This window comes from Vulpes vulpes, chromosome 11, assembly GCF_048418805.1.
Source record: "Vulpes vulpes isolate BD-2025 chromosome 11, VulVul3, whole genome shotgun sequence".
In the NCBI taxonomy this organism is placed as follows: domain Eukaryota; kingdom Metazoa; phylum Chordata; class Mammalia; order Carnivora; family Canidae; genus Vulpes; species Vulpes vulpes.
In genome coordinates this window covers 98,951,235-98,975,126 of record NC_132790.1, presented here as the reverse complement: position 1 = coordinate 98,975,126, position 23,892 = coordinate 98,951,235, and the positions used below count along the sequence as shown (strand labels likewise).

The 23,892-nt window shown below is 44.9% G+C and overlaps 1 protein-coding gene across 2 annotated transcripts in view; it reads right to left on the bottom strand.

Moving 5' to 3' along the window:
* Positions 1 to 23,892, bottom strand: part of ARHGEF26 (Rho guanine nucleotide exchange factor 26) — a 112,587-nt gene that overhangs the window by 9,621 nt on the left and 79,074 nt on the right. For both annotated transcript variants that reach the window (XM_072727198.1, XM_072727199.1), the window contains 3 exons: positions 23,559 to 23,648; positions 16,581 to 16,735; positions 336 to 545 (listed from right to left, as the gene is read on the bottom strand). In XM_072727198.1, coding sequence (XP_072583299.1) covers positions 336 to 545; positions 16,581 to 16,735; positions 23,559 to 23,648 — 455 coding nt within the window. The remainder of the gene's footprint in view (positions 1 to 335; positions 546 to 16,580; positions 16,736 to 23,558; positions 23,649 to 23,892) is intronic.

Here is a 23,892-nt window from a genome sequence, read left to right as displayed (position 1 = left end):
GGCTCATGGGTCATGTCTTCACCGATGATTAAAATGAAGGGGCGTTTAAAGCCCTCTCTAAATACAAAAGCACGCCACCTCAAGCACCACCATGCATCGGCCAGGACTCAAGAAGATGAAAGTAGTAACCTCCATCTCTCAAGACGCAGAGGGCATCGCAACGGAAAGATGAGCTTGCGGGGAAGCAACGGATCCAGTGCTCGGCGCATAGTAGGTGCTCAGCACAACAGAGCCAGTGGCTCCCGTCGCTGTTTTCAGGGCGTCTCAGGCCAAGGGCAACAGGCAGGGAACAGTGAGAGCAGCTGCTCGGAAGCCCAGTCCCTGCACAGACTTACTGCGTCTCGGCCCCGAGCAGCATTTCCACTTTCTCACTCGCGTGGTTGCTGAGGACCGTCAGGGTGAAGAGGTGGCTGGCAGAGCTCTGTCGTGAATAGAGCATCGTAGAACTGTTCTTCCCTGGAGAAGAATTAAGCTCTTCACTGTCACAAGACTCCACCAGCAGCTGATCTCTTAAGGAATAATCGTTGACGTTGTAACTTTCTTCACTGCGGGGGGGGGGGGGGGGGAAAGGGGAAAAGAACGTGTCAGCGACTCCGTGGATAAGAGGGTGACACTGTCCGTTTTCCAGTCACGTGCGACTTGCGACTTGCAGTGTGGGGAGAACGTGATGGGGAGGGAGGCGGGAAGGAAAGGAAGAGAAGGATTTATTTAAAAAACAAAAACAAAACAAAACAAAAAAAACCCACACCAGGACCTGGAATCTGAATTCCGTACGCTGCTTATGAATCAATAGCCCCTTCCCAAAGGCAGCCTGGGAATTACTATTTCTCTGTCATTTGCTAAGTTAAAAGCAGTATTAAAAGGGAATCTGAACGCGTAGCTTCACCTTCCGTTATCCTGGGGCTGTGGTCACAAGTGAGGCCCACATGCGGGGTGGTGACGCTCGGACGGGCCCGCTGCCCCCGTGCTCCCGTGGCCCACAAGCAGGGAGGGCGTCCCGGACCTGCCCACGCTCTGGGTACCAAGGGCTCACCCCCAGCCTTGTCCAAACCACTAGGCACAGGACGGAAGAAGAGCCCTAGGGGTCTGCGGAGACTCCTCCTCTCCCAACACACGCCGCCCCCCCACCTGCTTCAGGGGCCAGCGGCACCCACCGACTTCGCTCTCCCTGCCTGCGCCCCAGAGCCCCAGTAGTCCTCATTCCCCCCGACTGGTTTCTGAACCCTTTCTACTGTGTCCTCCCAAAACGGATCCCTGTGAGGAATCCAGCAAAATCCTATAAATCTTCATCCTTAGCCTTGAACCCGCCCCTTCACCTTCCTGCCTTAACAGAAACTTGGCTCTCGCTAGAAAACTTGGCCTCCCCTGGAGGCTCTCTGTGGGTTTGGGTCTCGTCGCTGCTGCTGGAAAAGGATCACTTCCTCCTCCCCAAAAGTCTTGAGCTTTGAAGCTCTGCTGTCCGGCTCGATCTCATAATCAAAGTTGGGGACAGACTCCTGGATGGGTTAGGAGTCGTCCGCCCTTATGAGTTAAGTCACTGGCTCACCGTCTCTCTCCACCACTACTTTCTTGAATTTCCACGGAGGGGAGCCTCCCCTTACCCTGGCTTCTCATTTCCTTACTCCCCCCCTTCCCAACCATCTGACCCTCTGCCCTCCCACCCGACCATCATCACACCTGAGACCTTGTCATTGCCATCGACCGCAACCTCTCTGCAATCCCAATGTCAAGCACCCTCTCCAACCATCTGTCTCTACAACTCGCCTCCTCTTCTTCTAATCCTCAACCCAACCAGTCTTTGGCTACAGACTCCACCACCTTCCCCCTGTTCTTAAACACTTACTTTGCGTCCTCTCCTTCATGCTTATTAGCTTACCCAGCTTGGATTTCTTGGTACGTAGTTAAAACCACTCCTTGCAATCACTCCTTGGCAAATCCCAACCCTGGTTAGATCGGGCCCTCCCTCTACTCTGCCTGCATCTGTCTCCTGCAGCTGAATATGGGAGACCTCAAGGAATAACTGTTGAATAAATGGATGATTATTCAATATATTCTAATATATTCTAAGAACAAAATTGACTATTTACCTTATTTAAGAATCAGTGTAAATGTACAAACTCCGAGGAACTAAAAGAAAAGGAAACTCTTTGTGCCTAGTCAATTATACTAGGAATTTCAAGATAGGCTATTTTGCTCAAGATTTCTTAAATTTTGGGACACCTGGCTGGCTTAGTGGTTGAGCGTCTGCCTTGGGCTCAGGTCCTGATCCCGGGATCCAGGCTCGAGTCCCACATCGGGTTCCCTGCCTTTCTCTGTGTCTCTCATGAATGAATAAATAAAATCTTAAAAAAAAAAAAAGATTTCTTAAAATTTATTTCATTCAATGCTATACATTTCCACCTGTCAACCACTTCCTTGTGACTCTCCTTAGACAACTTTATAAAATCTTTTCAAAATTTAATTTGATACCCCCCCCAAAAAAAAACCCAGCAAACAGTTATGAACGATAAGCAAAATCCTGCCTTCTGATTGTCTCATTTGTTGCTAGGGTAATTCTCTGTATTAATTAAAAGTTCACATGGCAAGATCATTTCCAAAGCTCTTCTGAGATTCCCTACAGAGCAACACAGCCAGGAGTTAGGATATATAAGATATATATATATATATTTATATTTTATGTATCCTATATAAAAATATAAATATATTTTTATAATATATATTTTATAATATATATAAAATATAAATATATATTTTATAATATAAAAAATAATATATATATATTTCTCACACCACAATACGGTTTATCAAAGTTCACATGGTTTCTATAAAAAGAAGAAAGCAGCATAATACATTTTACAAATAAATATATATATATATATATACACACACACACAAATTTGAGAGTGAGAGACAGAACATGAGCATGGGGAGGGCCAGAGGTGGAATCTCAGGCTGACTCCCTGCTGAGCTCAGAGTCTGACGCGGGCTCAATCCCACAACCTGAGATCAAGACCTGAGCTGAAAATCAAGAGTTTGATGTTTAACTAATTGAGCCACCCAGACAACTCCAGGTTAAATAAATAAATAAATAAATAAATAAATAAATAAATAAAATCTTGTTTACCAGAAACAAAGCAGTCAATTTTTGGCAGAGCAGGAAAAGTTTCTAATATTATCTAGATCTCTTAAGCATGGATTTAACGGCACACGACTCAGGATAAAAACCAAACTGCCAAACACAAAAGCAAAAAAAAAAAACCACCCGAAAACCAAAAAGCAAACCTCAACAACATTGAAACAAGAGAAAGAACAAGATGAACGAGGGCTTCTTTGTTATCATCCTCTTTCTCTACCTCCTAGTTACTTCTTTTGGTCCAACTCACAAAAGTTAAACAAGATGACCTGTTAGTCAAAGACACTCATTTCCAGTTAAAAATAGTTTTTTGTTTCCTCAGAGAAATCCAAGCATCCTAATGTTGTGAATAGGAGTATTCAGACAATGCCCTAACCAATGACGTTGCACAAATATTCTTCATATTTCCAAAAAAATAAAATAAAATAAAAAAAAAAGGTAAAGGGCTGTATCTGCCATAAAGCCATCATTCGAGATGACTCAAGTTCCAAACCGTCATCAGCTTAAAGTGGTTCCATCTATTTGGTGGTCCCCAGTAGAGTTCAAGACCCAGAGACCCCAGGAAAGCTACGTAAATGTGCATGTAATAAACTAGTTCAGTCTTTCTTTTCCTCTTAATTTTCTCTTAATTTTTTAAAGTTCCTCTTTTCCCCAGTGTTTGTATAGATACAAATAATACTCTGCGAGTGTGTTTCACTGATGCTCTGAATCTTTATCCTTTGGGAACAATGAAAGCCAGAAAAAGCAGAAAAATTAAGTGGTTTTTTTTTTTCTCATTGTTCTCTTAAGCAATGACAACCACAACAGCACTAAGAGCTGGGGTGACCGTGTGACCTCATTCATGCCTGTTGCCTGATGTCCAGTTGGGAAGACGAACTGTGGCCACTCTATTCATAGCTATGTGAGTTCACCTCGAGGTATCCGCTTCTACACACCTGCACATCCGTGTCACTGACTGTGCCCGAACAGGGGACTTGCCCCACTGTTTGCGCTCCTGAATCCAAAACAGGATGCAGGAAACGTGGTTTGGTTTTGTTTTTACCAGATTCAATAGCCATCACCCAGTACCATTATTTCATTTAGACCTGTAAACGTCTTCATGACATAATCAATAATGTTTGCGACATCTTCACTACTCTTTCAACAAATTTATATTTTAAGAAAAAAAAAACCCTGGTTTCATTTAACAGTAACGAAATAAATTGACTATTTATTCTCACCCTCTAATGTTCAACCCAATGGAACAAAACTAAAAAGCAACTTCCTCTGGCTAGCACGTCTACACTCTCCCCGCCCCGACACACACTCCCACACTCACTCTCATAAAGGTTCAAAATAACTGTATTTTCTCCTCTCTGAATCTGCTAAATACTGGAGGACGGGCAGCCCGGGTGGCGCAGCGGTTTAGCGCTGCCTGCAGCCCAGGGCGTGATCCTGGAGACCCGGGATCGAGTCCCACGCTGGGCTCCTGCATGGAGCCTGCTTCTCCCTCCGCCTGTGTCTCTGCCTCTCTCTCTCTCTCTCTCTATCATAAATAAATAAATAAATAAATAAATAAATAAATAAATAAATAAATCTTTTAAAAAAAAATACTGGAGGACATTCATTCCGCTGAATACTCGCTCATGCTACCACCAAAGGAGAGCTCTGCATCACACTATGTGCCTCAGCTGAAAGAAGGGGAGAGAACCCACAGCCAGACGCGGCTACTTGCACACTATTCCCTTCCTCGGCTTCCTTACCCGCGTCCAATAAGGATAACGCAGGCTAAGCCAGGCTTAGGGAAAGCCACCCCTTTCCTGAGGGAAGTTGATGCTAATCAGACTTCCCCATGTTTGTCTCTATCATTTAACAAACATATGGTTTACATAGTCTCTGAAACAATCTGGATCATGTAATTAGGAAGTTAAATTGCTCAGAAAAGGGCAAATGGAAAAACCACCTTTCCTTGCATGGGGACGTTTATATGTAGACTTCCTCTGATTGTCTTATACGTGCTCCAAGTTTGCCAGCTGCTCATCAAGGCTGTCTGCTTTGTGCAAGCAGCGGCTGCTATCAGGGGCGGCAATCAAACCTATAGAAGTTTGTTGCTCTGCGGTGTAAACAAGGACGGGTCTCCCTGTTGAACCCTACCCAGAGTCCCAGTAGCCTCTGCTGAGATTCCTTTCTCGCTTTCTTTTTCACCCAGATAGAGAACAGGATATGGTGGCAGACACATACCTCAGTCATTCCCCCAGGAAGGCCTTCCTTGGTTAAGCACTTCAGATAGTGTTCGGTCCTACTATCGGCCTCACAGCGTGGCTTAAACATGACCTACCTTCCTGTGTGTAGTAGCTTTCTCAGAAACATTACTATGGATCACTTTTAACTTTCCGTCTCCTCGAACTTCTCTAAAGGTTGGGATTTTTCATAATGGGCCTATATTTATTACTTTGGAATCAGGACGGCATTTTCCAACTGCATCCAACGTGCACACGTTCTGAAAACACCGAAACCACACACAGACGCATGCACTGGTGAGTGCAGGATGACAGACACCCCTCTCGGTGCAGGAGTTACTCTGGGGAGAGGAGGAGGAAGATGGGATGGAGATACTGTAGATGCGTCTGCAGGATTACATCAGGCTTTTTTTGTTGAAGGAGGAATGATCTGAGAGTATTATTATGGCAAAAAAAAAGTATCTTAAATCTGGGTGATAGGTATCTCAGCGTTTGATAATTTTCTGTATGTTTGAAATACTTTACAAGCCACGCTTATAAAGAAGAACTTAAAGAATAATAAATGCATCACGTCTGTGGATGTGTGAGGGTCGAGTTGAAGTGACTACTGCACAATGGAATTTTTTTTGGCCCTACAAACAACTGATTATTTGCAGATGACATCATTGCCTGAAAAGCTCTTATGAAGTGAGAGTTAATTCAATAAAGTGGTTAAGAAAAAAAAAAAACTTTCCTAGATATGAATGACACTCAGAAAGCGTAATCAGAGTAATCATCTTATTTATAATAGCCACAAAAGCCATAAAACATTTAGGATTAAACCTCACAGGCTGCTACAGAAAGACAGCCTCCAGATACGTGAGAAGAAGGCCTGAATGGATACAGAAGTTTGATATTACAGAGGCATCAATTCTTCCTAAATTAAAATACAATTTTATCACAACCCAATGAAATACAAACAAGGTTTTCTGGGATGTTTTTGAAGAGGGGGACTAGTCCAGCTGATTCTCAGACATAGAAAAAATAAACGCGTAAGCACGGTCAGAAGGATCATAAAAAAGAATGAGAGTGGTCCGGCCTTAGGACATATTCAAACCATATTGTAAAACGACAGTGAGTCAAAGACCGAGCCTGGAGCCTCAGCTGACAGGTGGATTAGTGAAATGGAACAGTGGGCTCATGCACTGACCCAAACACGTTTGGGAATTTAGGACATAGTAAAGGTTACACTGCAAATCTATGGGGTATTTTAACAGGTTAGTCAATAAATAATGTTGGAACATCTGAAGAAATGTGAAAAAGTTAAAAAAAAAAATGGACCCAATCTCATTCAGCAACGAGGATATTTCCTTAGACCCAAGCTCTGTGGATATTGAGTCATGAGGAAGAATGGGGACAGGACAGGTCTTTGTCCTGGGCCCAGACCATCAGGGCTTGCCTTGTCACTGGGCAGGGAGGTGTTATTTTTTTTTGGGGGGGGGGGTGCTTTTAAACATGCAAATATCTTCAGGAGAGTTCCTACCTTAACCCTTATTAGCAAACATTTTACTTCCAGTACCTGCTGAGGATGCCCAGTCCTGGGAAATAGGCTAGTTGGCCACGATGGAGCCAGACATGGGAAAGGAAAGATGTGGGGCGGGGGGGGGGGGGGGGGGAGGTTAGACTGTTTAGGCTGGGGGAAGGCCAGCTTTGCCACCACCTCACTGCACCTCAGGCCTAACTGTGAGTCCTCTCCCATTTGACCCTGGCCTTGTTCTGGAATTTTTTTTTTTTTTAAAGATTTTATTTATTATTTGAGAGAGAAAGAGAGAAAGAGGAGACAGGAGGAGTGACAGAGGCAGAGGGAGAAGCAGGCTCCCCAGTGAGCACATCCCCTGGGATGTGGGGGCTCCATCCCAGGACCCCAGGATCATGACCTGAGCTGACCGCAGACGCTCAACCGTCTGGGCCACCAGGTGCCAAAACCTGACAGACGGAACCCCAACCAGCACCTCCAATCCTTCCTTTCATAAAAGAGCGACATTTAGAAGACGCTATCAAGAATCATCCGAAACAAAACAGGATTTTCTGCAAATGTCAAGACAGCGATGTGTATCTTTCTTACTAGCAGTAGCTCCCTTTCCAGAGACTTCGTTTAAAACGTGTGCACAGGTTCCCTGTTCTGAAAGCCATTTACTTGGCTGGTGCCAAGACAAAGGCCTCCCGAGCTGGCGGCTGCCTGCCTTTTCCGTTTCCTCAGACCCTGCCCCGGCATGCCGGTGGGATCGCTCCCCAAGGCCATCACGGCCCAGCACCCCACCGAACCCAATGACCCGGATCTCAGCACCATTCTTGGCATCTACAAAATCGGTTGAGCTTCCGTGGCACCCTGGAACTCTATCGTCCTCTGCTAATGACCCTGTGACGTCATTTCTCCGTCAACCTTCTTTCGGGTCATTCTCAGGATCCTCTCCTACCTCGCCCCTTGCTTTTCCCTCAGGGATTCATAATAGCTCTGCCATTCTGCTGGAGAGCTGACTCACACGACCTGATGCGATTTTATAAGATCAAAGGATCAAAGATCAATTACTTTCCTTCAAGACAGGTGATAAGACGTCTTCAGGTGCAGAGCTCAATTTGCTGCTCTTCCCTTTCTAAATCCCCATATTGGATCTTGTGCTTCACTAGAATAAAAACACTCTAGCTGGGGCACCTGGGCGGCTCAGGTCACGATCTCAGGGTTGTGGGATTGAGTCCCGCATGGGGGCATCAGGCTCCCGGCCCGGCAGGGTGTTCGCTTCTCCCTCTCCCTGTGCATGTTTGCCCTCGTGCACACTCTCTCTTGATATCACCCTCAAATCAATCAACCCATCAATCAATCTTTAAAACAAATACTCCAGTTAACACTTCTGGGATGAAGACCACTGATCTGCACTGAAACTTATTTTGAGCGAAGAGGCTGAAACACTACGTCGCCACACACTGATGCTGCTTTCCGTCCTAAAGCTTGGTTTCAGATTAATACAAACAATTTCTTAGTCAAGTGACTTACGATTTTAAAGTCCTGAAGCGCAGTAGAGTAGGTAAGAGTAGAGCCTTGGACCAGAACGTCTGGTAAGAATCCCAACTCTCTCACTCACTTTGTGATCCTGAGCGGGCTACTGACCCTCTGTGTTCTCCCATCTGTAAAATGGGGATAACGGTACCGATCTCCTTGGACTGTCGTGAGGATTAAGTGAGAGAATGCACTTATTTTCTTTCCACTCAGCAGACGTCAGCTATTCTCTTTAATTTTCCTGACAGATAATGCATTTTGATGGCCTGACGTCTTGTTAAAGGCTTGACAATTACAGGCACTCTGCCAACGGGCAAGTGGACCAAGCATGATTTGAACTGAATACCCAGGGTCAAGAAAGTCGGGATCTGGCAGGCACTCCAACAAAACAAGGCACGGTATTTATCCAGAAACTGATTTCAGACAGGCTTACTCGCTCAGTTCATCAAAATAATTCTGAAGACTAACAAACAGGCCACATGCTTCCTATTTCATTGTCAACGATTTAACAAATGGTTATAAGGACCACATTTGTTGGGCAGATAAGGATCTAACGGGGCTTCACTGTTGCCAAGAAATGTGGCTCGTGACCCATCACGGACTAGACGGGCCTCATTCCTCTCACCACAGATCTCCACATCCCACAACCCGGGCCCCTGTTGTGCAAACCCCTGAACCCCTGGTCCTTGAAAAGGGGTAACAGGCAGCTCCGAGAGGCTGTTAGCACCGAACCGAAGCTTTCTCCCCGGCATAAGCAGGACTAGACAAGCTCTCAAGAGCAAGCAAGCAGCTTCCTAAGTTCGTAACAGAATCATTACAAATGACTAAGTAATCCTCACATTCGGGTTCACTTCCACTGACTGACTCTCTCTCTCTCCCCCCACGTCAGAGGCCTCAGCCATAGAATAGAAACTCTACTACTACTAGGTCGCTGTGACAACTCAGTGGTGCGCTGTGTCCACACTCTGAACGCTGCTAAAGGCGCCTGCTCCCCAGCACAGGTCTCATCATCACGGCTATTACTACTCACTTAACTGCAGGGAGTACCTGAAAACATCATGGTTGGAGAATTCAGAAGAAGAATGGAAAAAAAAAAAAAAAAAAACAGAACACGATATACTGGGATCCCTGGGTGGCGCAGCGATTTGGCTCCTGCCTTTGGCCCAGGGCGCGATCCTGGAGACCCGGGATCGAATCCCACATCAGGCTCCCGGTGCATGGAGCCTGCTTCTCCCTCTGCCTGTGTCTCTGCCTCTCTCTCTCTCTCTCTGTGACTATCATAAATAAAAAAAAAAAAAAAAGAACACGATATACTTTCTGGCACAGACAAGAAGGCTAGACTAGGTTTCTGCGTCTCTTCTGCATTATGCCCAACACCCAGGCCCACGGATCCGCGTGCTCCAAATGTGAAGGACACAGGTGGCTCGATGGCAACCAAGAGGCATGACCGACCGACAGGATACTCAGGGGAACCACAGCCGGGTGACCAGCACCAGCCAAACCGGTGGGTTCGAGACCTCCAATCACCTCCGGCTTCTTGAAACTCAACGGCCCACCCTGTCCTCAACGGCGTTTATCCTAAAGGCAAGCGTGGATTCTCTCGCGGAGCTCTTCCTGTTTCCCAGGCGACTTGGACGTTAATTAGTGCTCCGTGGAAACGCGGGCTTCCTGGCTGCGGCTGGAGCTGTCTCCCATCGAATCGGCCGTCAGCCTCCCCTGCTTCTGCTCCACCACGTCCCACGGTGTCCAGCCCCGGGGGACGCAGCACAGCTGAGCCTAAACAATCGTGCCTCTCCTGCTCCCCTTTGTCACATGTCGGCTTTCCCAGCCTCCCCTATGATGACACGTCTCGTGACCCATGAGACATAAATCTTCTGGCGATTGTCTGGAAAGGCTTTCCCCCGCTGATTAAAGAAGAAAAGAAACGAAAAGCCACTTGAGGCAAGTGCCCCCTCGGTCAGCCTCTGTTTCTCAGCCGTGCCTCCATCCTGGGTCTCTGAATGAATCTTGATGCCTGGGCCTGCAGAAGCCATCTGCAACCACGGAGCTACACGCGTGGGGGTACAAGTGGCCGGAGCACAGGGCAGCGGACGATCGGACAAGGGCTGGGCTGCTCCTGGCCACCGGGCCCAGGCCGCCCTCCTTGGTAATATCCTTGCAGAGAGAAGGAGCCGTCCTTAGGATTCGAGCCACTGTTCTTTGCACGTTGTTACATAGAGACCGGAGCTCTCCCAAGTGACCCAACTGGGAATCCCCCAAAGAGGAACGGAGCACGCAGGGTTTCCTGAGCTCACCGGACTTGTGTGTGTGATGATGATGATGATGATCCACTAGTTTTATTACTTAAATCGTTTGGTTTGATTACACTTTCACTTGCAGCTCAAAACATTAGTTGATAGGACAATACAAAATAAAAACAGGCCTTAAACACACTTCCCCTGTGGAGCAGGGGGTTGATAAAGGTCCAGACTTGGTTTTACCAAAATTAATTAAAAATGGGCATATAATGGAGCAGAATTACAAAAATTACATCCTTTAAATATAAGGAAAATTCAAAGAAATTTTAGCCAGCATGAGGGGTCCGCCCAGTGAGCAGTGCATTCACTCAAACTGTTTATATTTACACAGTTGGTTCGAATCGAACATTTATAAGTGATTGTCATGGGCCAGGTGCTGGGCCATCCGCTGAGGGCACAAAGGTCAGCAAGACAGACATGAACACAGTAACACAAATGATATGGCAGAGAAAGTACGGGGTTTTATGGGACCATAAAGCCACAGAAATGACCCGCTACAGAGGACCGGATATGAACTCCTAGTGCATGTGACAATTAATCTAAGACCTACAGAATGAAAGGGACGGGGGCATCTCGGTGGTTGAGCGTCTGTCTTGGGCTCAGGTAGTGACCCCGGGTCCTGAGGTGGAGCCCACATCCCTGCTCGGCAGGGAGCCTGCTTCTCCCTCTCCTTCTGTTCCTTTCCACTCATGCTCTCTCTCTCTTACTCACACTCTCTTTTTCAAATAAATAAAATCTTTTAAAAAATAAGTAAATCAGGCAGCCCCAGTGGCTCAGCGGTTTAGCGCCGCCTTCAGCCCAGGGCCTGATCCTGGAGTCCCGGGATCGAGTCCCACGTCGGGCTCCCTGCATGGAGCCTGCTTCTCCCTCTGCCTCTCTCTCTCTGTGTCTCTCATGAACAAATAAATAAAATCTTTAAAAAAAAAAAATAAGTAAATCAATCAATAAGAATAAAAAAGGACTTTGCCTCGATCGGAAAGGCTAGGATGGAATAGATCTGTGGGAAGGGAGACAATTCAGGCAAAGAAAGAAACATGTGCCAGGCCCTACTGGTTAGAGAGGTGGTTCAGTAAGGCTGAGTACAAGGTAAGACCACACAAGGGCCATGTGCAAGGGATGGACTGAGTAGATGGGTCTTTTAAAAAGCACTTTTACGTTGCACCGTGGGATGTAAAGTGGATGGAGGGATGGTGGCATGAGTCCAGCCAGGTGTGTCTCACAGGTGAATTCAAAGTGGTGCCACACGGGCACTCCCAACGAGAGACGGGAGAAGCAGTGATTGGCTGGAGGGGGGAGAGCAATGAGGACAAGGAGCCAAAGTAGCCTTCTGGGTTTATTGCAGAGCAACCAGATGCATGGAGGCGGCCCTAACAGGATGGGAGAGACCTTGGAGAAGAAACAGGCCTGAAGCAGAAGAAGTAGATAAAGGTAACCTATGGGCCCTCCAGATAGAAGTGCTCGAGTCACAGGACCATGATGGCATCTAAAATTATGAAAAAACAGCATCCGTCATTGTTTACAAAAAAGGTGCGCTCTCTACCGCTGGCTTAGAACGCTCTTCCTAAGCACCTTTATTCATTATGTGATGACAATCATAGCTTCACAGTGCTGACAGGTTGGGGGAGCACAGGGCGTTGAACCGTGACCTCCAAAAGTCTGTTCAAGTCCTAAACCCCGATACCTGCACACGTGACCTTAATTGAGAAATAAGGTATTTGCAGACGTAATCAAGGTAGGGTGAGATCATCCCGGAGCGGAGGAGGCCCTGAATCCAGGAACTGGTGTCCTTGCAAGGAGAGAGAGAGAGAGATTTACAGACAGAGAGAGAAGAAGGCCGCCCACCTGAAGACAGGCAGAGGTCGGAGTTACGCTGCTACAAGCCAAGGAATCGCAGGGGCCAGAAGAAGTGAGGCAGGATTCTCTCCAGAGACTTTGGAGGGAGCACGGCTCTGCCAACATTTTTATTTCCGACCACGGCCTCCAGAACGGTGACACTATCCCTTCCTGTTGTCTTAAGCCACCCAGTTTGTGAGCCTTTTACTCTAACAGCTGGAGGGGGGGGAGCGGCGAAAAAAAAGAGGGGAAACTGCTTTTTGCTTCAGAAGAAGAAACTGGGAGAGAAGACTTAAGCCAGATATTAGGCTCTGCATGAGCACAGGGCAGTGGGCTACCTGACAGAACAAGGTTTCTGAGAGTTTGAACCTGTTGGGGTCTTCGATTCGGTTTCTGCATCTCAGAACTGGACACGACAGTACGTGGCCCCTAAGGCTGGACACAGGGTATGGTTTGTGTCACTGTAACGGATACCTACAGAGAAGTTATTACAGGGCACGAATCAATCGTCATTAGTGTGGGAGTAAAACCTGGCAATCTGGGCCCCTATCACGGCATTGCTATCGTCGCTGCGTCAGGTCTGATACATCGGCGCACCTTCACCGTCCTCAAGGCAGCACTGGCCGCCAGTCTGCCATCGCTGAGGCACGGCGCTTCTCAAACGGGGACCATTTGGCCCTCGCAAGGGACAGAGAGCCATGTCTGGAGGCGTTTTGGGTTGTCACAGCTAAGGAGGAGATGCTACTGGCAAAGAGTGGGGGTAGAGACGAGGCGGGCTGCTAAAAACATCCTACGAGGGACAGGGCAGCCCCCGCGACAAAGACCGAGGCGGAGGCACCCGGGTGGCCCAGTTGGTTAGGCCTGTGCCCTGGGCTCAGGTCATGACCCCAGGGCCTGGGATTGAGCCCCGAGGAGGGCTCCCCGCTTCTCCCTTTCCCTCTCCCCTCGCTCATGCGCTCGCTCTCTCTCTCAAATAAATAGATAAAATCTTAAAAAAAAAAAAAAAGTGCCGTGGTGAGAACCGTGCCCTAGAAGTGCCCACATAACCTACCGTCAAAGCTTCAACTACCAAAGAATTCACGTTCTCATCCAGAAGAGTCGGACTGGTCACCCACCCTTCAGAAATTTGGTAGAAGAGACATACAATACAGGGGCCTGCAACCAGCCCGGAGCTAATGGGAGACTTTAAACTCCCTCTAATATTAAAAAAAAAAAAAAAAGGTGAACATCCCCGGCCTAGAAGAGAGCCCCAGGGTCGCGACCTGCTGTGCAAGGCCTCGCACCAATACCTGCACCGCAGAGCTGCGCGGCCGGAGGAGGAAGGGCCTGCGGCCCCCCAGGCGGCCTCCCCAGGGGCCGGGGCCTCCCTTGCAGGCGCCCTGGAGCCACAGGGCGGCGGGCCCAGACGGGCCCAGGCAATGCCCCGGTCCGCACCCAGCACCGCCTGAGTCACGGGCGCTCCGGCCCTTGCAGCTCCTTCCTGCGGCCCCGGCATGCGAAGCATTCGCCGTCGCCTCCCTGACGCTCCAGTGTAAATAGGGCCGCGCATTCTGCACATTCTTGACCAGGCCTGTTTATCACGTCTCCGTGGTCTGCCTGTCCCCTGCACGGCGTATTCGGGCCGAAAACAACTTGAGCCTTCGGTGCTATTCTCCTAGTCAAGAGCACCTTAGAAATAGGGTGAGCTCGTGGGTAAGGGGGGGGGAGACAATCCCCGTTTGGGTAAAGGCAGAGATAAGCACCAAGGTGGCCCTCTTCACTGGAGCTCTGTTTTTCTTTTATTTACTGATATTTCAAGTTCAAGCACAGCCGAGCAAAGAAATGCGGGACAGTTTCGAAAGCAACGTTCCGCATAATGGCCAAATCTGCCGTGGAGGGCAGAGTACACGGCTAAGTGGACGGTGTACGCCTTAATTCTCAAGTTCCAAAAGCCTGGATTTACAGGGTGGTTCTAGGCCAGTTCGAGAGCAGAAGTTTGTACTAAACTGGTTTAAAGGGGATCCCTGGGGGCTCAGCGGTTTAGCGCCTGCCTTCGGCCCAGGGCGTGATCCTGGAGTCCCGGGATCGAGTCCCGCATCAGGCTCCCTGCGTGGAGCCTGCTTCTCCCTCTCCCTCTGCCTGTGTCTCTGCCTCTCTCTCTCTCTCACTGTGTGTCTCTTATGAATAAATAAATAAAATCTTTAAAAAAAAAACCCTTAACGTTTTCATCAACTCAACTGAAGACATCCTAATCAAAGCTACATTTATATTTAAAATTGGCCTCATCCTGTCAATGTATATTTTATCAACAGTCAATGTATATTTTATCAACAAACCGAAAAGTTTAGTTCAAGCTTTTGGTCCATCAAGATAGAGCCAGCATTTCAACAGCCGGAAGATGTTAAAAGTCCAGAGTAACAGCATTTGAAGAGTCCTATATAATTACTTTCCCCTAAAAACAAAACATCTCAAAAAAAAAAAAAAAAAAAGCCAAGGAAACAGGCGATCTCTAGGAAACCAACAAAACATAAGAATACAAAATTATAATCCGTCTCCAGTTTTTATTTATAAGATTCACTTAGCTATTAGAACTACTTAAACTGCACCAGGTAAGAGAAATTCTTTCTTCTTGAAGTTATGGCAACACTATTTTCCTAAGTAGGAGAAACAGTCATCAGCACCTTTATGTATTGATTTGTAGTCAAATTACGGCTTTTCAGGATCGACCCTACACAGTATTCACTTCAGCTGGACAGCCAAGCAGCTGAAATAGCTCCTAATGCAGCCCGATTAAAAGGAACAAAAAGAAAAGCTCAAACTCTCAGTTTAGCTGGAGCTTTCAAGCTAAAATATCAGCAACTCAAAAGCAGCACCTAAACAACTATCTCATGATAGATTTATACATTTATCTTATATATTCTAGAAGCCTGTTACCATGATTCTCTCCCGCTTTCCAGATAAATGCAGTCCACCATCATTGCCTTCCTATGTGGAAAAAAAAATCCCACAGATTTATGTTCTTTCTCTAAGTTCATATTCTAGAAAAGATGGGATATTTATGGGACGCCTGGGTGGCTCAGTGGGGTGACCCTGGGGTCCTGGGATGGAGTCCCACATCGGGCTCCCTGCATGGAGCCTGCTTCTCCCTCTGCCTGTGTCTCTGCCTCTCTCTCTCTCTCTCTCTCTGTGTCTCGTGAATAAATATTAAAAAAGAAAGATGGGACATTTATGAAGGATCAGTAGAAAAATACTTTACAATCCTCAATCCACTGAGTACGCCTAATGAATGTTCCGTAAAGAAAGACAGAGCTGAGGGGAGCATACGTGTGCACGTGCGCACTTATGTGCACCTGCACTTACGGGTGTGAAATATGCTGCCCACGGATTCACTTTATTCCTTTCAGAAGGAAGTACTGGTGTACTGCTCTCATTTTGCCAGTCACAGGGAGACTTCTTAGACCAGCGACCATGAAGAGCAGTGGGTTTTAAGTTCAGCTGCACACACTAGCATGGCATCCCAGCTCATTCTCAACTGGAGCAACTTTGATCTGTTTTATACAAAAATTGTACAGTCGACGAAGTCGTAAAAATGCTGAAGGGGAATAATACGAGTGCTACCTCCCCAGGGATGTTAGGAGAATCCAAGGATATAAATGTGTAAAATGCTCAGAAGAGTGGCTTGCACGCCAGAAAACCTCAACAGAGCTGCTGCTGATGTATAAGCCCTGATGGTGTGTGTGATTTAAAGAAAGCAAAACACGGATACTACTATGACTCCACATGCAGAAACTATACGTCTATCGTTGCAAGCTTTTTTTAAAAAATTATTTTTATGTATTCATGAGGGACACAGAGAGAGAGGGAGGCAGAGGCACAGGCAGAGGGAGAAGCAGGCTCCATGCAGGGAGCCCGATGCGGGACTCGGTCCCGGGACCTCAGGGTCACGCCAAAGGCAGACACTCAACCACTGAGCCCCCCAGGCAACTACCCCCCCTACACAAGCTTTTAAGGGATGATCAACCCTAAAAGGCATTTGAATCTTAGAGCTTAAAAGCTGGAGGTACCAGCACCAGAAAATGGCTTACCTCTTCTTCTTGGTGATAATGAGCACGTCGTTAAAGAGAAAGAAGTAGACTTGCTGTTTAGACGTCCTTCTTGAGAAAAGCACAGTGTCTTCTACGTAGGCTGTTAACTCACCTCTTTTCACCAACCACCGGGAAGAGGAGACTAGAGGAAACGGCTACAGAAGAAGAAAAACTCAGTATGCACAGCCAAATGCTTTAATTTTCCTTTTAAGATTATTGAAGGGAAAATTAAAACTCACAGCTAACCAAACAGCACATATCAGGGTGTACACCATTATTTTAAAAGTATGCAACAGTGAAATATAATTAAAGAAGTGCAGTACATTCTCCAAGAGAAAATGAAAAAAGGACAATTATTTTCCTATTAAAAAAAAAAAACTATTAACTTGCCTATAGGGCAACGAAAACTCAACGAGAAAATATTATTGCGTCAGCCGAAAATGATCACCCTTTCCTTAACTCTGAAAAGACTGGTGAGGAGTCACTTAAAACTGAAAAGCCTCAACACGAAATCCCTCGGTATCAGCTGCTACTGTTTCAAATATCACAAATCAGAATCTGATAATTGGGAGTTAACAAGAAACAAAAAAGTTTGCGTTCACTTTGTCAACTAAAGAGACTTCACTCAAAAGGAAAAGCTACCCCCCAACCTGGAAAAAAAGGAAAAGCTCCCCACAAACTATGTTTTGTCTACTGATTATCTACTTAATTATATTCTGGAGGACACGTGTCCTCAAGTTTTTGCCGCGTTCCTCATGGAAATTCATCCCTGAAAGCATCATGTCACTTTCTGGCCATGAAAACGATGCTCTTCCAAAAATAGTCCATCTTCATCTCATGGAAAAGGCGATATCCAGGAATTACGTACTGCTTTTTCTTTATTCAGTGCCCAGTTTCCAACTGGAAAACTCTCAAAACTGCAGAGTAATCTTACCTTTAGGAGCGCTTTTAATTTTGTTTATTTTAAAAAGTTATCAGAAATGCTTACTGCCAAAAATACGATCTAAAAAACTCTATCCAGGGACACCTGGTGGCTCATCAGTTGAGCGTCTGCCTTTGGTTCAGGGATCCCGGGGTCCTGGGATTGAGTCCCGTATCGGGCCCCTGCATGGAGCCTGCTTCTCCCTCTGCCTATGTCTCTGCCTCTCTCTCTGTGTCTCTCATGGATAAATAAATAAAATCTTTAAAAGTCAAAAAATAAATAAAATAAAAAATGTATCCCTAGAGTAGGCAAAAGGTCTTAGACACATAAAACATAACCGCAGTAGAGCCAAATGTCATCCTTTTCAGGGAACAGTGATTAAAAAATAGCTAGAGGAAACTGAGGATACTAGAGAGGAAATAAGAAAGCTAAAAAAGGATTTCATATACGTAGATATATATTTATATTTTTTTCTCTTTATAAAGGGACTTTTATTAGGGGGTTGTTCATCAGTTATATACTATTTTCCTGAAGGTTTATAAAAAGGAAGATGAAAGATTATGGCTGACCTCAACCTTTCAAAGCTGACTATTAAGGGATTTCCAGCCCCCAAATCTCAAATCAAATGATGATCCAACTGGGATGGCTGAGACTTAAAAGGCCGATGGCAGACGGAGACGCTTAGATAACTCAGGACAACCCTAACAGCACACCCAAGAGGTCACCACAAGGGATCACGTGTCGGGTTTGGTCCCAGGGAAGGGCTATAATTACCGAGAACACAGTGCTATCTTGCTGGTGCGTGTAAGCCTACGGGATAAACCAAGGGTGGTATTGTGGTTAAGGTCCTGTGTACACGCCAGCCTACAACTGTTCTTGGTTTACGAGATAGGGGAAGAGAGGTTTTTAAGCTACATTGTTTTTAAAATAGATGGATTTCTATGGATTCCTCATATCCCACTAGGCAAAAAAAAAAAAAAAAAAAAAAAAAAAAAAAAAAAACAACTTCTAATACAGATCCAAAACTGACAGTTTTTAAGATGTTAGTGCTTTTTAAAGAAAAAAAAATCTGGTATTATATTTTTTGTTTCCAGATTTATTATTAAAAGATTAAACTCATTTCGGTTATTTTTTTCTTTAAAGAAGAAACTATTAAAATGACCAAAGAATCCAAACAATCTATAGTGGAATAAATGAATTCCTCTAATTAAGAAATTCTGACTAGAACCAACACCAGAAAAGAAATGCGTGCACAAATAAAAAATACTGATATAAGTCCTATGGAGAAAAGACTTTTCATTCTTTTTTTGTGTTAAGCAGCATCCTAGATAGCTAGTTTCAGCATAGAATTTAATTTTACAGGCCAGTGAGACAAAGAAGAGCTGCTAAAGAATAATCTTTCTCGTTGAGATAAAATTAATCATTTCACCCTATTAAAGTATACATTTAATTCCGTGACTTTTTAGTACATTCACAACACGGTGCAGTGATCACCACCACCAGTCCAAGAGCATTTTAATTACCTGAATGGAAAGTAATCAGAGAGGGAGACAAACCATGAGAGATTCTTAACTCAGGGAATGAAACTGAGGGTCGCTGGAGGGGGGCGGGGGGAGGATGGGGTAACTGGGTGATGGGCATTAGGAGGGCACGTGATGCGATGAGCGCGGGGTGTTATATGCAACTGATGAATCACTGAAGTCTATGTCTGAAACTAAAGATGTACTATATGTTGGCCAATTGAAGAAAAAGAAAGGAAGAAAGGAAGGAAAAAGAAGAAGAAGAAGAAAGAAAGAAAGAAAGAAAGAAAGAAAGAAAGATAGAAAGAAAGAAGAAAGAAAGAAAGAAAAAAGGAAGAAAAGAAAGAAAAGAAAAAAGAAAAGAAAAAAGAAAAAAGAAAGAAAAGAAAAGAAAAGAAAAGAAAAGAAAAGAAAAGAAAAGAAAAGAAAAGAAAAAAGAAAAGGAAGAAAGGAAAGGAAAAGAAGAAACCCTACATGCAGCAAGCAGTCACTCTCCGTTCTGCCCTCCCATGCCCCGCCAGGCCCTGACAGCCAGTAATCTACCTTCCAACTCTATAAATCTGCCTATTCTGGACATTTCATATCAACAAAATTATATAATATGGGACCTTCAAGTCTGATGTTCATTGCTGGGGTACCATATACCAGACCTTCGTTCCTCTTTTATGGTTACACACGACCTCACTGTATGAATGTACATTTTATTTATCAAGTCACCTATTCTGTGGATGGACTTTTGGGTTGTTTCCACTTTCTTTGGCTATTATGAATAATACTGCCATGAACATTCACATACCACTTTTCATCTGAACGACTGTCTTCAATTGAGTGTATGTATATACCCAGGAATGGAATTGCTGGGTCACGTGGCAATCTCATTTTAACTTTTTGAGAAACCACCAAACTGTCTTCTACAATGTACAGATGTCTCAATACCTCAGAGTTCTTCATTTCGTCCGCTAGATCGTGGACTTCTACTTTTTAGCAAGGCTCCTCCCAAAAACGATCAGCGAATCCATCCACCCACCAATATGCCACCCCACTCAATTACCCTTAATTCATGGCTCATGGTAGAGGCTGACAAGCCTCAACTTCCCCACGTGCTTACTCATAAGGCCAAACTTTCCATGACAAGACAAAAAAAAAATAATAATAATAACCTTCCCTAACTCTGTGGAGGCAACGTTTAGAGAAAGCTGTGGTCTAGTGGAAAAAACACTTGGATTTGAGGCACAAACTGACCTTAGTTTGGTGACCGACGTTTTCTCTCCAGCCCTGACCTCCTTCCTCCCGCCAAGGTTCTTGGATGAAAAGTCTAATCTGTTTAGACAGTTCACATCCTATTCACTCTTCGTCACTCTGCAACATGCCTACCGGGCCTGTCAAACTAAGACTCTGATATTTCCTACTTGCTTACATGAATCAGATCTGTTCCAAGTCCTTTACGTCTAGTAATTAATTTAATCCTCACTATAACTCCCAAAGGGAAAGTACTGAGTCCCATTCTAAGGTTCAGAAAACTAAGACATAGTGCAATGCCCACGCTCATACATCTAGGAGGTGGTGGAGCTGTTTTCTAATTTGCAATTTGCTAATGTTTTGGTTCTTTTTTTTTTTTTTTTCCTCTCCTTAACTTTTTCTTATCTCTTTGAGCTTACATGTTGAAGATATCAACCTCCCATCTATATGACCTGCAAATATTTTTCCAGTTTGCTATTTCTCTTTTCAACTTATTTTCCCCTCTAGAGAGAGATTTTTTAAATTTCTCAGATAAATGAGCTTATCAAATTTCTTTTTTTTTTTTTTCTTATCAAATTTCTTAAATGACTTCTGGATTTGGAGTAAGTTCAAAAGGCCTCTCCCATGTTGAAGTGCCATTTCCCTGCTTAGAACTTTTCAGTGGCTCTCAAATGACCTTGCTCAGCTGCTCCTCTTGGCACACAGGGTCCCCACATGAGCTGCTGTTTACTGCTCGGCTCTGCCTTGCTCCCCTTGCACCTCATGCCTACCCATAGATGACAATTGCTGGGCTACAGCAGCTGAAGCCATGCTCTGGGCATTTGTTCCTACTCTTTACTTCTACAAGATCCTTCCTAACTCACCTTTCAAGATTTGGCTCAAACATCCATGAAGACTTGCCTGACTGCTACAAGCACCCAGTAGCTTGTGTATACTTCACAGGGAGAGCTGACCACCCCTTCCCATTGAGCCTGTTCTCAAAAAAAAAAAAAAAAAAAAAAGAGAGAGAGAGAGAGAGAGAGAGCAGAGAAAGAGAGGGAGAGAGACAGAAGCCATAAAACAGATTCTTAACTATAGAGAACAAACTGAGGGCTGCTGGAGGGAAGTCGGGTGGGGCATGGGCTAGATGGGTGATGGGGATTAAAGAAGGCACTTGTCATGATGAATGCTGGGTGTTGTTTATAAGTGATGCATCACTAAATTCTTTTAAAAAATTGAATATATATATACATATATATATATGTATTTTTTATTTATTTGAAATAGAGGGATATGGGGAGGGAGAGGGAGAGAGAGAAAAAATATATGAGCAGTGGGAGAAGACGGAGGAGAAGCAGACTCCTCACTGAGCTGGGAGCCCAATGTGGGGACTCGATCCCAGGACCCAGAGACCACAATCTGAACCGAAGGCAGACACTTCACCATCTGAACCACCCAGGCGCCCCTAAAAAATTTTTTTTTAAAGAAAGGAGAGAGTGTTCTCAGTTGTCTTCCATCTACAGTGACAGCTGCAGACGTAGCCAGCTCTGTGCTTCTGCAGCCTCCTATCAGACAGTAAGGTCCCTGAGAGCAGGGATCATGTTTTGGTTTCCTGGCTGCCTTCCACAAAGAAAATACTCACAAAATTTGTTGAGACAACACACGGGCTTGCGCAAATCGTTTAACTTCTTCGGACATCTATCTCCTCATCTTTAAAATGAACTGAATAAAAATGTCCGCGGTTATCCATAAAGTGTTAAGGAAATAAGATCCTCAGATTTTATTGGTATTCCTAAGTGGTCTGAATTAAACACCTCATTATAAATCTAAACCTAGACTATCTTCCTTTAGGCTTGCAAATATTTTAATCATTGAGCCAGGAGAAAACAAAGAACCCAAAATTGATGAACTCAATTAACATCACTTATTTTCAAGGAGCCCTGGGGTAAGCATTTTTCAATTACAAATTAATTTGGGGTTCTAGAGAAACAGCTTAAAGATATCTTAAGCCAACTGAGTTTCAGTGAAGAAAAAAAAATGGCTAGGGAAGGGCTTTATCATCTTTAAAAATCAAAATGGTTAGGAATTTTTAGCCTTTAAGAAAGAGGAGAGAAAACTTTAGACGTCTAGATACGTTTTCTAAAATACTGAGAAACTCATTACAGAGGACAAGTTTCTTTTTGAGGTATGAGGGGAAGACGGGTTTGGAAATTGCTGTAAATTTCGTAGAAGGACCTAACAAAGTGCATGTGTGTGTTTTCAGCAAGCACACATCATCTTCCGTTCTAAGAAATTATGTGTCACGTCCCCGCATCTCAACTGTTACAGTCAGGATGCTCTAAGTCAAAGGGTTCACACTGACCTGCGAGTCAAGATGTACGGGCCCTCGGCCTGATTCCCGCACCACTAGCCCCGTGACCCCCTTAACAATCGAATATTCTCTGGGCTTTTATTTTCCTCACTTATAAAATAAAAGCATGTAGCTACCCCGCACCCGTGGTCCTCCAACTATAACCATGAAGCGCCGATCCACCATAGCAGTGTAGACCCACCACACAATTCAGGAACACTTTTACTACGAAAAAAATGACCCGTCATATTAACTTGCTTTAATTCAATGTACAAGTCGCAGAAAAAAAAAATAGAATCACACTCGTGAGCACTCACATCCATTAAGAACTCGGTTGTGAGCCACCAGGGGACTACGACCTACATTTGCCACGAACAGGCATTTTCCTCTTTATACATCCTGCCATCCGCTCCGGAGCAGTATCAGACAAAGCAGTAATAGGGAGCACATGTTCAAAGAAGAATTATGGAAGAAAAACAAAGTTGAAGAGAACACCCCGCTACTAATCTTGTTTGTTCTGCAAACTGGAAGAGGAGCGTCTTTATCTGATTTAGGAGAACACGTGGTCCAATTCCTGGGATATCACCGTTTTTTTTTTTGCAGGATGCTTTGAGAATTGCCTTTCCATTCTAAAAATCTGGGTTTTTTGTTTTTGTTCTGCTTTTTTTTTTTTTTAAACTACCCTTTCCCCCTAAATGATTGTTGGGGGTGAAATGTGCCGGTTAGAGACACCTAACCTTGTGGCCTGGAGAAAGGCAACTTTATCTTAAAGGTGACCATAAGCAGGAACAGAGCTGCCTGGAGCTTCTGCGACTCCCTCCGCCAGTCCAATCCCTCTGCAATCGATTTATGGCCCTTCTTTGAAAAGCAAATTCCTATCTGCTTTGTCGCCCTCAACTATCTTTCTCTATTTATGTAAGATCTAAGCAAGAGCAGTAATAAATCTGTTCAAAGAAATGCAAGAATACCTTAATTTTAAACTCCAACTGGGAGTTAATTGTGTACATCATTTCAGTCCTTTCCATCTTCCGAGCGCCTTCATTGCACAGTCGGACCAACTGAGGACACAGAACAATAAGGAGGGTTAAGAGGTCAGGGAGGGAAATCTCAATTTCAAATGCACATCTCTCTTTCTCTCTCTCTCTCTCTCTCTCTCTCTCTCTCTCTCTCATGCAAGAAATGATTTGCACTTTGGAAGCTCCAGAGACTCCCTTCTGACCGTTCAAGAACTTGCGGTTTCCCACAGTTAAGATAATGTACCCAGTTAAAATGGTGTCATTCAGGGTTGGAAAAAGGTCCTGA